The sequence below is a fragment of the Acomys russatus genome, chromosome 1, assembly GCF_903995435.1.
Source record: "Acomys russatus chromosome 1, mAcoRus1.1, whole genome shotgun sequence".
In the NCBI taxonomy this organism is placed as follows: Eukaryota; Metazoa; Chordata; class Mammalia; order Rodentia; family Muridae; genus Acomys; species Acomys russatus.
The window spans coordinates 21675616-21693825 of NC_067137.1; the positions used below are offsets into that span (position 1 = coordinate 21675616).

An 18210-nucleotide genomic window follows, 5' to 3' on the forward strand; every position below is an offset into this window, starting at 1 on the left:
TAGTTTGAGGATTCAGTCCATCATGGTGGGGTTAACCTGATGACTAGAGCAGAGGCAGCAGGTTACATCACATCCATAGTGAGTAATCAGAGAGATAAACGCTAGTACTTAGCTGGCTTTCTCTTTTTCTCTTCTGTCCAAGACTCCACCTCATCGAATGGTACCATCCACATTTACGCTGAGGCTTTCCACCCCAGTTAACCCAATCTAAAATCCTTTTCATCAATACGCCTAGAGGTTTGTCTCCTAGGCAGTTCTAGATCCTGCCAAGCCGGCAGTCCCTATTAACCATCGCAAACCTGTACACACTGAGGCTTGCACATCTGCCGATCGCTGGAGCTCGAGATGCTTCAAGGGATGTGGCACTAATGAACGCTCATCTCCTGCAGCTCTCACCTGGCCTGATTAGCTTCCTTCAGGATCTGTCTGTGGAGAGAGCTGAAAATGAGGCACTCAAGCTACTACCAAATCATACTTGGGTTTCATGTCTCTATGGCGTTTTCCTCTCACTTGATGGATGTTGCCTTACTTTCCCATCTGCTGTATCCTTTTCCCTCATTACAACAAAACCTTGGTGGATGAGGAAGCTTTACTACTATTCTTTACTATTCTTCTAAAGAGGAAAAGCTGAAAAATCAAAGGGGCAAAGTACCTACAAGTTGGCCTTAGAGCCAAGACGGCAACTTGGAGGCTACTGCTCTGTGGATTCAGCTCCCAAGGCAGGTTGACAAGGGGCGATGCCAGAGAAGAGCTTCTGCCAGGGACCCCAGCTCTTATGAGATTCTCTGGGACCTTGGAAATGATCCTTGAATATGTCCTCCCCACTTCTGAAGGAGTAAGATTGGGTTACAGGATCTCCAGCATCATGTGGCACCTGATTGGAGCAGAAGCCCCATGGAGTTCAGCTGCCACTTGTCTCCCCAGGATGGCACTACCCTGCCACCTGCAGTCAGCCTGAAGCAAGTGATGCTTGAGTTTTAAAAAAATTGCCTGGCACAGCAGTATACTTGTGACGCTCTGCTGTGCTGTGCTGAATGTCCCATGGGTGGTGTGGACATGTTCTACAGCAAAGGGCAGGTTGGTCATCTCTACAGAGGGGACTGGAAGGGAGAGCCATCTGCTTATTGGTTAAAATCAAACTCTACCATCCAGCGCAGCCTTTACAGTAGTCTTAGAAAACATACTCAGTTCGCCACTCTGGTGAGCCTACCTTTGAAATATGAGGACCAAAGTCTTGAGGCAGGGTAGAGGGTGATGCCTGCTGTCATGGGGCTTCCTCAGTGTGGAGCTGGCCTCACCTCATATGTGCTGTTCGCTGCCACTTCTAAAGGGATCTCTCCTGCCATTCCCATAGGAAGTGGCCCCCCCCCCCCCGCCTTCCTAACTCTAAACAGCAGCCACCCACTCTTTCGGATGTATGTGGCTTGATGATCAAAGCCCATGGACGTCCTCAGGCTCAATGACCCTGGGACAAACGGATTTAATTAAAGTGGAGGAAGGAGAAGTGGGGGGGGGGGGGGGCCTGCCTCCGTAGGCTGGTCTTTTATTCCTCAGGATTGTGGCAGTTGCACACAGGGATTGGAACCTTGCTGGCGATGCTGGAGTCATCCCTCCTGGGAGATGTAAAATTAATTCAGATGAATCAAAGTGTTGTTTCACCACCGCCCCGCCCCCCCCCCCCGCACCCCCCCCACTGCCCCGCTCTCTCCTCAACCCAGCAAGTTCTTTCTCTCATAGCCACTTCAGGGCATTTAAAGGAAGTGAAATGTTGACTCGGTTCGCTCCCTTCCACAGGAGATTCGTTTGAAGGAGACTTTGTTCCCAGCCTTCTTCCTCCCGTCTCAAGGCCGTTCAGCATACTGATATTTCCAATACTGATACTGAGGCCAAAGTGGCCATTTGTAGACTCAGACCAAAGCCAGCTTTGTTTGTAATGCATTGTGATGTAATTCATGCGTAATTACGAGAGGGGAGGGGAGGGGACTTGTCTCCATTCACAAAGAATCTGCCAGCCACTAACATGCTCCTAAAACTAGAGGCAGTGTGGACGGCAGGCAGACTGGAGGCATAAGATGAGGACCCGCAGGTGAACTGACTGGCAGCTTCACTTGCTAAAATCAAACTAGACTGTAGCAGGGACTTGGGGGGAGGGGTGCAGCTGGAAGGGAACACTGACAAGTGAGCATGGGCTTTCAGATCAGGCAGTTGTGCGACCTCATCTCATTCACTGACCCTCTCCAAGCCTCATCATCCCTCCCTGTAAGCTTAGGACTTCACCAGACTGTTATGGGAATAAATAATACGGTTATCAAAAGAATCCAGACATAATAGGGTGTCAATGAGTTGTCATCAGCATCTTTCATTCTAGCCTTTAAGTGGACTCATAAGTAATTTATTGAACAAACAGTATAAATCCAGCCACTGATCTTCCAGCATAAGGCATGCTCTGCAAAACAGAGACATACAGTTGCCTTTTAGGTTTGGGAAAGAGAAGTGTTTGGTGAACTCCTTGATCCACACTAAATGCTTAATCAGTAAGAACTGCTCATATAAGGAATATAATTAAAAGTGACAAGAGCTCCCCCTCGCCCACACGATGCCTCAGAAGAGTCATCTTAGACATAGCCCTCTTAGAAACGTTAGCCAGTCATGTGAACCTTAAAGGTGGGGTGCTGGCTACCATGTACGTTGTTGGGATTCTGTTCTGTTGGGTTCCAGTCACTAATGGAGGGACAAGAAGCATGTTTATCTGACTTCCTCCCAGGAGAGAGAGCCTGCGGCTGCCTGGATTGTCACAAAGCGAAACAGGAGAGGGGAGGAAGAAGAGGAAGAGACCGATTAGGGAAGGGGAAAAGAAGATGAACAAAAAGCAAAAAAGGCAAAACCAGCTGCCTTCTCCCACCCCATATGGTCAGGTTAACATATCCATCCTCAGCCTTTACCCCACAAGGCAGACTCTAGTTCCCACTTTCCAGCTCCTTCCTCTGTAACAGCCCCCCAATCGTAGGCCTTGAAACCTTTCGGAGCATTGTTCTCTATGCTTAAATCCTGTCTGCTCCCAGGTTCTCCAGCCTCTACACATAGGGAAGTGTTCATAGCATCCCTGTCAAAGACAAGATCCCCACAGCCCCTGCACAGCCCATGAGAAGTTCTTTTAAACATAGATCTATCCATTCCCCTGGCTCTGTGTAGCTTTTAGGTTACCTCCTATGTTCTATAATAAGGCCTTTATTTAAGGTTATGTGTGATATGTCCAACCCCAACTTCAGGATCTCATGCCATTCTTTCGTCCTCTCTCCCTCAGCGCCCAGAACTCTCTCCACTCGGTGGTACCATACTAAAACTCCTTACCTCCAGGCTTCCCATCATCTGTCCTCTGCACACTAATATTCTTCCTTTGCTATCCACCTCCAAATACCACTCATCATTCACTTCTTAAGCAGGTCTTCCCTCACTCCTGGCCTATCTATGTGCCTACGATGAATCCTTGTGGCTTTTGAGACACCCTGTGCTTTTTTTGTCACTTTCTTATGACTTTTTAAAAAAATATTTGATTGGCACACAAGGCAGAGATCACGCCCCTATCTTATATGCCACTGATTTCTGAACCCACTCCCATGCCTAACAGAATAAGTACTGAGGAAAATTGAATATATCTCCAAACTCCAGCTGAATGAACTGAGAACCCACCCTTGGACTCCATCCAGCACTCCTCTGTACAACCTGTGTCTAGCAAAACAGACAAAACCTGCTTTATAATAAATCTGACCACAAAGTGTTCCATATATCAAAGCAGCACCTGGGTCCCATCAGCAGAGCCAAGACAGCATTTGTTATTGTTGTGACAGGGAACCCTCTTTGGGGACGCGCCCGGTGCCTGTGCTCTCTTTGTCTGTGGTCACTGTCCTGTCAGAACCACTTTATAAGAGAGACTATGATCTCAATCGTGGGCTCCGGCGCCTGTGGTTGGGAGCTAGAGCTGAGCCTGGAAGACCAAAGAACTGTAGTCAGATGGCTCCCACACCGCGGCAGTCCTTCTCCAACAGCTGGGTCACTTCTCCATGGGTCTGAAAGGCTAGCAGCCGGAAGCTGTGCCTCCAGGAAGGGCATTTCTTCTGTCCATTCACAAGTATGCAAAGAGATGCGTAACATAATCATCTGCATTCGTTATGAAATTACCATAAGTCTACAACCAGACTGCAATGAATAACAATGGGGGAAAATCCCAAGAGCAGTGCCTGGGATGTCTTGAGCAGCGGCACCATGCCTGGAATGCAGATATGTGCTGTCATGGCAATTCTGAAGGGCAGCATCAATTCAAATGTGTTTAAAGGCTGTGTCACGGTCGGACATCTACCTTGGACAACTGCGGCTCCTTTTCTTCATCCTCTCCCCCACCTCTTCTCCCTCCTCAAATGTGGATGCCATTGTTCTGGAATTTCTTCAAAATGGAAGAAAAACAAGTTCTCGGTCCTTATTGTAATCAGCAGTCTCTTCCGGGGATATTTTCCTCTTCGTTATCATCTCTTACTACCCCCGTGCACAGTGTTTCCCACCTTCCTAAGCTTTGACACACACTTACAGAGCAGAGGCTTGCTGCATTGAGTTCATTACGAGATGGGTTTGGAGATACTATGGATCAAATCATGTCCCACAAATCACTGCAATCGTGCAGTCAAATAGAAAGCGTGTAACTTATCACACCTGTGCAAGCTGAGCTCCTCAACCCTGTCATTAGGAAGGCTTTTAGCTGTGTGCTGTATACATAGTCTAACAAGAAAAAATGTTCCCTCTGGAGATATTTAGGTTTCCTGTTCCCTTTTGCATCCTTTGTCCTAAACGACAAACGAGATGTTTCGCAAATGCATCTCGCAAACGAGCTTTGTTAAACTGAGAGTTATGTCCCCGTGCATTCATACCAGAAATGACAGAAAGACTCCCCCCCCCCGCCCCCATTTCAGCGTTTGGCTATCATCCACGGCATCCCGATTTTACACAGGACACCTATGGATGCAATATTCTTTCTCCACGTAACATCTTTCTGCCCTCAGAACAGCATTAGCAGAGCACTGTCTTCATTCTTGTCTATGGGGAGAAGTATAGACCTCCGGACCCTGCAGGGGATGCTGGGCTCACAGCTCTAGACACGGCCCCCCTGGAAACGTTGGGTTGAGCTTGTATTTTCCATACACTGCACCACAGCTTCCTGGTAGAGCCATGGATGAGTTTCAGCTGCTGGTCAGAGCTGGCATGCGTTGAGTGCTTACTGCTGGCCAATCACTGTAACAAGTACTTAGCATGCGTTATCTCCTTTCATCCTTCAAAGAGCCCCTTGGGATAGAAACTATAATTAACTCCCTTTATATATGAGAAATCTGAGTGCTAAAGAGGTTAAACGATTTTTCCTTAACCCTTAGGCCAGTCTGTTTCCTAGGCCCTGCCTGAGGAAATATAGTGCAGTGTTTAGCGGGGTGGGAAGCTGAGCACATGGTAGGCCTTGTGACTGACAAAATATTTTGGTTCTGCCCGATTTTCAGACCACATCTCTTACACATTTCAAGCTAGCTGTTTGTTTTTCCTTTGTTTCATAACTCCCTGAAGCCCATAATATTTTTTTCTTAAAAAAAAAAAAATGTAGCTACTGAGGAGATGGCATAGAGTGTAAATGATTGTACGCAAGCATAAAGAGGTGAGATTGGTTCCTCAGAGCCTATATTTAAAAAACAAAAGCCAAGCTAGACTTGGTAGCATATATTTTTAATCCCAGCACTTGGGTGGCAGAGGTAGGTGGGTGGATCTCTGTGAGTTCAAGTCCAACCTGGTCTACATAGTAAGCTCTGGCCCAGCTAGGATTATACAATGAGAACATGTAAACAAACAAACAAACAAACAAACAAACACAGAAACCTGATCACAGCACTAGAGGCAGAGACAGGAAGGCTGGCTAGCCACTGTAGCCAAATCCAGGATGGTGGGAGACCTTATCTCATAATGTGGAAAATGACTGAGGGAGATACCAATATCAGCATCTAGTTCCTACTCTTATGCACACACTTATGTATAGGCACTCACACCAACATGTGCACACACACACACAAGTGCACACACACACACACACACACACACACACACACACACACACACACACACCTTAGATGAGCTGTGTTCTAGATTGCCATGCAATTAGTGCATTAAAAACCAACACTAACTCTTCTTCTCTGTGTTGTGGGCGCATTGTCTGTCTTCTTAATCCCTACCACAACCTCCTGTAGATGACATTTCCCATCCAGGCTACTCCGCCTGTCTTCTTTACCTCACCCCTCCAATGGGCACAGCCACACCAAAAGAGAATGGCTCCCCCTTCCTTTGCAGGCTACTGTGTCCCCTCCCTGTGCCTTTTCAGGACATCATTCTAGCATGCCTCTGCCTGTCCCTACACCATATGCCCCCACTCCAAAACCAAGCACAGATTCTGACAGGGATTTCTAATTACAACTATATGAATGTGCGGCATCTAACAAAGTCAAAAAATGAAGACCCTTAGCTGTACATTTCATGACTCTCCCTGTCTATAGTTGGGAATGAACTTCATCGCCAGGGGGACACTGAGGAAGCCTAGTCCTAAAACTGCACACCAGAGGGACTAGCTCTGTGTCTCTTCTCTCCTGCCTGCCCTCTCCCTTCCACAGATTTCTGATTGTTTTCTTCAATTTTGCTTCCACTCTACTCCCTCCCTATCAAAGAGGCATGCAGATTAGGAGGAGGGGGTGTCTCCATGCAGTCTCACAAGCCAGCACTGGCTGCCCTCTGCTGGACAGGCAGCTGGAACTAATACCAATATCCCCTCACTGGTTGCCCACAACCACCACGCTCCTCTGCCCAGGGGGCTATACCCCTTTCCAGAACAGGATGTCCACTCAGGTCCACTGGACCACTAGGATCCACTTTCAGATGAGAAGATTGAAATCCCAGGTCCCACAGGTTCCACTCTCATCTCCTGTTTAGCCAGACATTATCCCTTTAAACTTCTCAGGATGAAATGGTGCCGACCTTCATCATCACCCAAGCATCATGTATTTATTATCCAACCAGTATCTGCTGCCTACCCAGGGCTAGGTGATGGGCTCCCATAGATGTTCAGAAACAGCCTAGTTTTCAAGGAAAACAGATTGCTGCATGGCAGAGCCTGGGTGCTGGAGAAGGGAGTTTGGGAATCTAGAGCAGCATGGAATCTAATAAAATTGCAGCTGTCCAGGTGCCCTTCTTCCCAGAATTCACCTCTCTGCGTGCAGTGAAGAGACATCTCTCTGCCAACCACACCACAAGGAGGATTTCTTTAAAACTGTGGTCCAATGAGAGTACATAGTGATCCAGAGACACAAGTTAAAGAAGAAAGTCAGGGGGTCTCCTTCCATCAGCAGACACGCATGGAGTTGATGGCCTAGCGAATTCCACAGACTCAAAGTAGAGTGAGAGAGGGCTATCTCACATGTTCCTTCTGAGGTGAGTCCATGCATGCAAGAAACACTGGGGCTCTGGCCTTTTCTCCAGCCTTGCAATCCTTTGCATTCAGCTAGCCAGTAGAGGAAAAGCATAGAGAGAGGCATTTGAAGTTTTTGTGAGTTATTACTTCTCACTTTCCACCAGTTAGAGTTCAGACTTCAAGGATGCTGGGAAATGAAGTCCATCTGTGTGGCCACATAAGGGAAAAGTGCACTAAAAATAAGGAGGAGGAGGACGAGGGAGAAGAAACCAAATAGGAGAATAAGGGAAAGGAATAAGGAAGAGGAGGAAGAGGAGAAGGATGAAGAAGTGGAGGAGGAGAAGGGGAAGAAGAAGAAGAAGAAGAAGAAGAAGAAGAAGAAGAAGAAGAAGAAGAAGAAGAAGAAGAAGAAGAAGAAGGGGAAGAAGAAGAAGAAGAAGAAGAAGAAGAAGAAGAAGAAGAAGAAGAAGAAGAAGAAGAAGAAGAAGAAGAAGCCAGCTGCAACATAGCTCTCATCTGTGGACTCTCATCCGAGTGTCACTTGAGACTGCAGCTCCCCCATTAGCAGCTCTGGGAACTGATCAGCTAACATCTCCACAAGCTTCAGAATTCAAAGCTGAAATCAATTCCAGGATCTATTCCGAGGTGTGAATGGTTTTTTCCCCAAAATTTTATGATGCATCAAATTCTTCCTTTCTGGCAGAGATCATCCCAGAATCTTCCTCACTAAGCTTTCTCTTTTCTAAAAACAAACAAACAAACAAACAAAAAAGCAGGAAAAGTGTACTTTGGAAAGGCTTAAGGCTGCTAAAAAAAAGAAAAAAAGTCTTCAGATACATCAACCTGAATGAGTGTTGCTGTGAGCCAGAAAGCTCTCTCCAGCTGCCACCTAGACAACCCATGTGCCCCATATGTAAAGACTCTGATCAGAAGACCACATTGTAGGCTTGGAACCCTAACTTCAAGAAGTTCCCCCAAATGACTCTGATATGTAACTGTGGAAGACACTGACAATAAATTGATAGATCCAAGTCTCTTGTGGCAAGACAGGAAGCCATGAAGTATCTTGAGAGTTATTATTGACTGTCAAATTGTTGGCATCGTATATTAAGCTCCATCCATGCATATGGCCAGCCTCTTGCTAAGGTACAGGACCTGAATGGCATTGAGGATACATGCATTCAGTGGAAGCCTAACCTCATAGTGTTGTGCAGGTTCCCAAGATATCCCAGTATCCAAGCAGTCAGGGCAACTCGAATGGGGGGACTTAGAAAACATTCAGATCTCAGAAAAATGTGAGAGTCAAGGTCATTTGTTCTAGAGACAGCATCAGGGCAAGCAAAGGTCTGAAGCCAGAAACACTTTTCTGTTGTTACTGGGTTGTGTCAGGGGATTATGGGTAGGGATCTTGAGCAAGAGAGAATTGTATGAGGCCATGTGCTTTGAGCTGTGAGTATAGGTAACAGAACCATGAAGCCCACTGGGCTCACTGGGGCCTTGAGTCTGGTGGAGGCTCCTGGGAAAACCAAATGTGAAATGATTAGCGTCTCAAGGTGGAACTCAAAAAAGGGGGAGTTGGGGAGCCATTACAGCAGAGGCCCCAGCTTCTGCTGCCTTTCAAAAGTTGCTCAGGGACAATTTAGGAGCTGCTCTCTGAGAAGGGAGAAGATATGGCTTTTGCCCAGTCAAGCAATGTGCACCCAGGCTGTTATATGTGGCTGGTGGCCCAGCGTGCAGTGTGCACCCAGGTCTTAATATGTACAAATCAAACAGTCATAACTCTGGTAGGATCTGGCCCTGTTTCTTTTCTCAGAAAATATCTCAGATCATTGGAGCAAGGAGTAGATTAGTCATTCTGAGCTTTAAATCCCATTTCTTAATGCTAATTTACTGTGACGTTTGGGACAAGCTGTTGCTTTTGATTGCTCAGTTTCCACGATCAAGAGGGCAGAGCACTGAGGCAGATCAGGCCCGAGTGCCTGGCTTAAGAGGTGGTTGTTCAAAATGGCACTACATGAACCCCCTTTATAATAACTGATGTTCCGATCTGTTCAAGATTTTTTGTAACATTCACAGTTCAGTTTACAAGTCAACAGTTGTGTGTGTGTTTTTCATAACTCTTAATGCTTGTGAAAATGAAGTCCTATGTTCTCAACCCTTCGCCCTTAGGCACAAAGTCTGGAATCTAAGGGATAATTGAGCTTCTGATATTTGTAGCAACGCAGAATCCAACTAAACGTATTTTGTTCTCCAGGAGGAGCCTTGTTGACATGACTTCTACCCTCATTTCCAAGCAAATGATTGACACATCTTCATTTCCACATGAGTCCTGGACCCACAATGCCAGCTGCCTGACTGGCACCTCATGACACCACAGTGTCACTCCCATGTGCACTTCTGCCCATAGCTCTGCCATGCTCCTAGACATCCCTTCTCCAAAGTCTCCCTTGGCTTTTCTCTCACCACTCACAGCCAGCATGTTCCCTGGCTTCCCTTAGCGCTCTAGGGGTCAGAACTAAAAGAAAGTTCAGAAGTCCCACGGTTACTGAACAACATGAATTACACAATATTCCAACTCCTAATGACAAGGCCTGTGATCTATGCTCCTGGCTACTGCAGGCACAAGTGTCTGACTCATGACATGGGGACAGATGATCTTTGCTCTGAGGCAGAGGATGATTTGTCACGCTGTCAAAGGAAGTACAGAGTTATCATTAAAATAGAATACGAAACAGAAACAAGGAAGTACAAGCTCTCATCCTAGAGAAAGGCAGTGTGGAAATACTAAGATGGCACCTACTAAGCCCCTGTGCTTTGCCCAGGGTCCTGCCAAGTCCGTATCCCTGACTTACTCTGCAACAGTGTTTTGAGACTCTGTGCCCTCAAGCAAGGAAGACTACTAGCTCACCTCCACAGATATGTTCTTCTCAGGAAGAAGGAAATTCACACCATCCTTTTCCTGGGTCCTTTCAGTATTAGAATAATGCCATATGTGGTACCATCTCAGCCCTCCAAGTCACACACCAATGGAGATAGAAGCAGAGAAGTCATTGTGGGGATGATCTACAGGTCCTGAGACATAGGAGTAGACAGCCCAGTCTTTAAGAGAGATGGTTTTGGTACCTTCTAACCAAGGTGGTCTTCCTCAGCCTCGGTAGTCCCCAAGGGCTTGTTGAACATTGGACTGTGTATAATACTAGATGAGACCCAATGAGCCAGGTAGTTCTGCAACAGAAGGCAGAAAACATGACCTGGGAGATTGAAAGGCGCTCCCTTTGGTAAATGTTTGCATGCATGGCTCCGTGTGTGAGTGAGTGTACAAGTTGGGGTGGGGATAGGGGTATGTATGAGTGGGTATGGGTGTTCTCATTTTCTTTCTCTCTCCTCTTCCTCCTCCTTCTTCTACCCTTCCTCCTCTTTTTCTCCATCTCCTTCCATCTCCCCTTAACTCCCTTTTACTCTCTGCTCTCACCCAGGGCTTAGCACAGCCAAGCCTATGGATCAAGCATTTTTGTCTGTCGCTACCTCCTCCACTGGGCCAGAGCTCCATAAAGCAGGGTCCCCTTTCTTTGTATTTCCCCTTTAAACCTGCTCACTACATCAGAATGTGACAGATATGACACAGATTGAGGGAATGAGACAGCAAAAAAGGAACTTAGTGGATGGAGCTTGTTCTCTGCCTATCTGACATCTCTGGTTTCTCCTTCCCAAGAATCCTATAGGTGTCAGTCCTCAAAAGTGAGCATAGAAAGCCAATGGTTAGGGGTGGGAAGATGGCCCAGTGGGTAAGAACACTTGCTGCACATGCACAAGGACCCGGGTTTGAGTCTCTAGTACCCAGGCAAAACACTGACCCTGCCATTGGGACCCTGTAACCCAGCATAGGGAGTACAGATGAGTCCAGGGAATCACGAGAACTTGGTGGCCACCAGCCTAACTCCAGATTCAGCAAGAGGCTCTTTCTCCGGGAGAAGGATAGAGCAGGATGCCTGCTGCATTCCTGTGCCTCCACATACACACATATGAATGCATCCACCACACAAAAGAAAATAGAAAGAAACAAAAGAAAAGGCCAAGGATTGGAGGCCCTGCCCTGCGGATATGGAAGGGTTTCTATAAAGCTCCATGCTGTTCATCTGAAGATTAATTTCCTTCTTTCCAGAAGGCTCCCCCACCACAACCAACCTTGTTGGGAAAGAAAGAACTCTCTGACCCTTGGCAGCCCTGGAAACTCTGTATTGGCTTCTCTCTTGCTTTTGGTGTTGTGCCCAGAGAAGAAACCAAGTTTTGAGGTGGTAAATTACCTCAGAGATTTGGGCTACGTGGGATGCAGAGACACGCCCAATTTAGCCTGACCTTCAACATGGCATTTGCCCATTCACAAGGAGTCACAGTGTACGAGCATGTGTCCAGCCATTGCCTGGTCAGATCCAACCCGGGAAAGGTCCTGAGAATCCACAGCGGCCCCCAGCTAGCCCAGCCCCTCCTCTGCAGCCGGTAACCGAAGTCAATTATGCAGATAATGGGGTGGATGTGGCAAGGCTTTTCCATCGCAGACATTATTCTAATAGAAATGCATACCGCGACCCCAGCCTTGCGACAGTCCATTTCAGAAGACTTTTACTGAACAAATCAACTGCGCAATAAGAAACAGAGAAAGTGGTTTTTCTCTCTGCAGCATCTGCCAGTTCTAGCCTAAGCAGCCAGTTCCCAGATAAGACCCAGCTGTGAAAATGGACCCCCTCCCCTTTTTCTGGATCCTACTAAATGGCCAGGGGAGGAATCCGAGCTCTGGTGCCCATCCATCAAATGCCTCTTTCACCGGCCAGCATTTTTTTCCTCTCTCACCAAAGCCTTCTTATTCCCTCCGTCCACATCCAGACGCACACCTTTTTGTCAGCTACTTAGAATCATTAAGTGAACTTAATTAGGTTTGTCAATCCGAGGCTGGGAGGATTGGAATAAGGCCTCATATTCACTGCCCATTAACAGTCTGTTGCCTGAATGAGCCGGTGCGTTTTTTTTTTTTTTTCTGAGCTGTGCGTGAGCAGCATCTACATGGCCTCTGCAAAGATCTGTGGGGTGAGTACAGGAAGCACCCACTTCCTGAGCTGCCTCCTGGAAACCTGGCCTATGGCCCAAATGACCACCTCCCAGAATCCTCCTCGGCTAATTTTCAACAGGCTGTCCATAAAGCTCGCACAAAATGGAAAGGTGGGTGCACTCTTAAGCAAAAGTAGGCTTGAGCCAAGAGGACCTCTAGCCAAGTGTGGTTTAGACAAAAAAAAAGAAAAAAAAAAAAAAGTAAAGCCAGTATCAACTCCTGCGATCCCAAATCTACTTTGAAGAAACAGAAAGAACCAAACAGACCTGGTAGTTACCACACAGCCAAAGAAGGGGGAGGCCTACCTGCTAGGCTTCCAGAAAGCAGGAGGGTCCTCCAAAAGATTATTCTGCCTTCTCCTTAACTGGATGTCCCACTAGCGAAAAGGGAGGCTCTTACTAGCCATGGAGATGCCATTTCCCTCCCCATCCAGAGTGAAAGTGTCGGTAGGGCCAGCAGGGTGACCTGTGCGTTGGTCTGTTAGCAGTGCTATGCCACAGAAGGACCTTGTTCCCATCAGTCCCGGAGTGTTCTGCCTGTACTCAAGAGTACATGTAGAACCGAAGGCCCGAGGCCACAGCTCACTCCGAGGAATCACCTGGTGTCTGTATCTTTGGGAAAGTGGCCATAAAAAAGCAACTGGACTGGAAGGACTCAGAGCCCATAGGAAGCCTTGGTCTCCAGCAGGGAGGGGCTACCAGAGCCTCTTCTATGGTTCTGCTGGAGTCGCCCAGCCAGGCAGCATTCAAAGCAGAGAAGGCCAAATCGCAGCTGTCCTAGTGCCCACCACATCCCTTGGCCAGTTCCCGCATAGAAGACAACCCCCTAGAATTAGGCTCGTTGTGCCATGCCCCATCATCGCCTGCTGCTCCAGACCCCATTCTCATGTTACCTCCACATCACCTCTGTCCTGCCCATACCTGCCACCTCTGTCTGGCCTTCATCTACACTTGGCCCACCTGTCCCCATACCTCATGACATGTGTTTATGGCGCCATCTGACTGAGTCTTCCCTGCCTGTCCTCAGTGTCCCCGACACAAAATATGGGCAACTCCCAGTGTCCGTTAAAACCTTTTAAGCAGCAGCTTCCAATGCCATCATCTCACTGAATGCCTTGGAGACTCTTGTACTCAGAAGGTCTTCCACCTCTGGCTTACATCATCCAGTTCATGCTAAAAGGCCCGGTGGCTGCCCGCTGGGAAGCTTTGCAGCTCTAATCTCTCAGTCATGAAGGATGAAAGCGGGAGAAGCAGAGCAAGTAAGGAGACTGGAGGTTTCCTCTGGGGCCTCTGGAGGGAACTGAGGGGATCTTGGCCCTCCCCCTGCCCCATTAGGTGCACAGTCATTTGTTTCCTTCCACCTGGAGTCCTTCAGGAAGGCATACTGATGCTGGAGCTTAGCATTGAAATCAGCATGTGACCTGGCTCCTCAGCCTGTGGGTGATGGGTAAGCGGAGGATGACTCAGAGGAGAGTGAGAATGTGTGTTGCCATGGGATCAATTCCCAGTGCACGGCATCTCACACTCCCAACCAAAGACCGTGATTCTTTCTAGTCATACTTTTGAGTAGCTTTACAATAATAAAGTGGGTACCCTTGTCATTTGTTGCTGTTTGGTTTGGGGTGTTTTGTTTTCTTCTCTTGAGACAGATTCTCATGTAGTCTATGCTAGCCTCAGATTCGCTGTCTAGTAAAGAGTAGCCTTGAACAGGCATTTCTCCTTTAGAACAAAAAAGCATTTGGGCTCTCTAATTGTGGCATTTACACAGAAAGAGTTCTGTGTGACTAGGTCTCTCAAGACAGATGAAGGCACAGGCAGATGTGGGAGAAGAGCAATTGAGAATAGTTGGCAACAAACATGTTGCTTAGATAAGACCTCGCTTCCGACTTCAAGGCCTTTCTCCAGTGGAGAAATAACTGTCCTCTGGCCAGAAAGAACTGAGCCACCATCTATCCCTTCTAAGCGTTGGCCAAAGTGACATGCTCAGTCGTGGTTGCAACTCATGGCACAGGCATGTTCCCACCTTGTCTCATCGGGACAGGACACTCTACAAAGCTCACACGAAAGAAAAGTGCAATCAAGTTACAAAAGAACAATTGCATTAAAAGAATCTCAGAACCTTGTAATTAAGCTTATAATTTGTGTTGGGCCATGGCTGCATGTGGCCAAGGTTGACCATACAGGGAAACATCACTCCCTTGCTGAGCTGAGGTCCAGAGGAACAGAAGGCCTTTCCCCGTCACACTTCTTCCTCTCAGCCTGTACTTCCCTCCCCCAAATGTATAAACATTATGTGTGTGTAGATAGATTATGTGTGTGTGGTAGATTAGAAAGATAGATCTTTCTCTCTTCTCTACGTCATCTCTCATCCCTCCCTCCCTCTTTCTCTATCTCTCCCCTTTCTCTCCTTGTTCCTCAACAGCTTTAGCAAGCTATAATTTACATGCCATAACATTTACCCATTTTTAAGCATGCAAGTCAATGACTTTCTGCAAGTTTCTAGAATTCTACAAAGAATACTTACGACCCAGACTCGGAACATTTCCATCACCTCAACATGAGGCTTCGTGCTAGTTAGCAGTCAGTATTTTTCCACCACTAGCCCCAGGCAACCACTAATCTGCCCCCTGTCTCCACAGATTTGCCTATTCCAGACGATTCCTATATGGAGAATCACTCAATATGAGGTCTTTAACTTACTGTCTGCCTTCTTTAGCTTTGCATAATGCTTTTGAGAGGCATCTATTTTACAGCGTGTCTCCTGGTCCATTCTTTTTTATTATAGATTAGCATCCTGATGTGTAGCTATATAACCACATGTACTGCATGCATCCAATGATTGACAACCAGGGCTTCCCGCTCTCACTATTTTCACATCCTTGCCAGAGACGGCTCACTATTCTTCGGGTCATTCTGGATCAACTGTCTGAAATCTGGAGAGTCTTCAGGGTTCTCGGGACATAGTCACGTTACAGCAGAAAGGGGGGTCGTGGGTGGGTGGTTGACTGACAGCAGTCTTCCAGGAAGGAGATTTCCCCAAGAAAACAAACCAGGAAATAAATGAATCCAAGGCATCCTTTTGTTTATCTCAGTCTAAAGCGTTCCCTGACTATAGTCAGAGGACCTGACCCTCTAAGGCATGAAAAAGCTGGAAAGAAATACAATCTCATTGAGTTACTATGGATACTTTATGACCCACTGAGGCTTGATTACTGTTTCCCTGGAGGAAACAGTCAACCATCTAATATTTAACAAATGCTTGGAAAACAGCAACTGATACTGGACAAGACACATGACGCTCAGGGCCTCTGTTGTGCAAGAAGTTAACCCTTGAGTTGCCAGTTAATGGGCTAGAGCTGCGTCAAGGGTCCAGTTGCCAGAAGCAACAGAGGCACTGAGGGGTCCTATATCAGTCAGTGCCATGGAAAAGTATGCTAACATCTGAATATTGACTACAGCCCACCCATTGAGCATGAGCAGGATGCCATGCCCACTCATCTCTACCTACCATGCATGCCCAGAAAGCAAGAGTCTCCCAAGCCCAAAGCTCCAAACTGGCTTTAAAAGCCTCACATCTGTCTTAGTCATGATGGAGCACCCCATCAGGAAGAGATATGCTCTGTGATGGAGGAGTGGAAGTCGGGAAAGGTTGAGCCCTGCCCTCTGACCTATGCTTTGGGATCGGGTAGAGCCCATCAAACTAAACACTGAGTCCCAGGACTTGACCTCCCCTAGTGCTTCCTAACACACGTTCTTGTTGACATCACACAGATTCTGGCTGCAGATTGTCACATGGTGGGGTCCAGGATCCAGGGCAACAGTGGCATTTGACAATGTCTCCGTCAGCCTCGATTGCTACCTCACCAGTGAGTTTACCCTGGCATTTTGTTCTTCTAACCCAATGACCCATGGTCTCACCTCTAGACCCCCAAGTCTTAGCCATCTTGCCTCTCCTTCCTTCCTCACTATACCCTCATATCTCTCCATGGAAATGACTCCACCTAACTTGGCTCTCACTCTTCTCTATTCCAGTCAGTGGGGAGGATAAAATTCCCCTGAATGCAGCACCCAAATCCAGAAATCTGTTTGAGAAAAACCCACACAAGGAGCCAAAATCCTGGGCAAACACATCAGGACCGACTCCCGTCTTTGACCCTACAGGTAAGGGTTAGTCTTTCCCAGGCGACTTTTCACATTTAAACAGCATCTTTTCTCGCTCCAGAAGGCAGAAGAATGGGCTGTGTTGTGGCCAGGGTGAGCACCGTGGTTAGAAGAAAATGGTTGGTCTCCAGGAAAGGCATCACCACCTCTGTTATGGAGCCCTGGGAAAAAGCTGTGCGGGTCTCTCATCACCTAAGCAACAGCAATTACTGGAAGTATACAAAAGAGCAACTTCACACCTGGGGAGACCCAAAACACAATGGGGAGGCTCAGGCTATGGCCAGTTGTTATGACACACACCAGTAGGCAAATGCTATAGAGGCGAAGGCAGGAAGACGGTAAGTTTAATGCCACCCTGTGCTTCTCCTTCAGGGGCCAAGGGAGATGGCTCAGTCTGTAAAGTGCTTGACATGCAAGCTCTAATACACAGTAGTACCTAGTGCCCAGTTCAAATCCCTAGTACCCGTGTAAAGAACCAATAATATTGGCACACACCTATAGTCTTAGCACTGGGCAGATGAAGCCAGGAGGATCCCTATAGCTTGGTGGGCAGCTGGTCTTGCTGAATGGGTGTGCTCTATATTAAGTAAAAGGCCTTGTATTAATAAATAAGGTAGGGTTGTAAAAGAAGGCATCTGACGTCAACCTCTGCCCTCTGCATACATGTTTGTATACACACACACACACACACACACACACACACACACACACACACACACACACACACACGCACATGCATGCACCAGGGGCCTTGGTTCCTAATCCCCACTCATGAACCCCTGAGGTCCCCAAAGAGTCTGAGGGCTTTGGTACATGAGTAACGGGTACTTCTCCCATGAGAAGCAGGTACAGCACACAGTCCACTGCATCCTGTTGTATGATGAATCTGTAATTTCTACTTACAAGTAGAATCCTGGTTCTATGCAAAGTACACAATCATTAGAGGCTTGTAGCTTTGACACCTGAATTGTTAGCTCTCTTCTCATTAGCTAAATTTTAGTTTTGCTTCGTCTTTGGAAAGAAGACAAAGGCTGCTTGGAATTGCTCCTTACTCCTTATTGATCCCTACCTGATCTGGCCAGCTAGCAAGCTGAGAAAAGGGGGTGGGTCTCCTTCCCTCTCCCCAAAACCTTTCCACCTGTCCCATGGCCTACGTGGGAGTGCCTGGGGCACTCAATTTCTCACTAGCTGCCATGGCGCATGGAAATACCTAGCCTGGATGAGAAATCTTCTGCCTTCTCCGTTCAGCATCCCTTCCTGCTGCCCACAGCAGGGGACTCACCTATGTTTACTGCCTTGTGATACATTTGTGCAACCTGCAAATCCACAGATTTCAGGAAGGGAGCCACACCTCCCTTGCTAAGCAAGCGAGGTGGCAGCCCCGCCTCACCTGGCCTCACCACCAACAGGAACTCCAGAAACATCTACTAATTGATTGGTAGGCTTCTGGAAGCTTGATCCAT

General features: G+C 47.4%; 1 protein-coding gene across 1 annotated transcript in view; it reads left to right on the forward strand.

The window, feature by feature from the left end:
* Alk (ALK receptor tyrosine kinase) overlaps positions 1-18210 on the forward strand; it is a 713415-nt gene that overhangs the window by 617051 nt on the left and 78154 nt on the right. Inside the window, exons 10-11 of the mRNA XM_051169801.1 lie at positions 16358-16452; positions 16619-16747. Of these exons, the coding sequence (XP_051025758.1) occupies positions 16358-16452; positions 16619-16747 (224 nt within the window). The remainder of the gene's footprint in view (positions 1-16357; positions 16453-16618; positions 16748-18210) is intronic.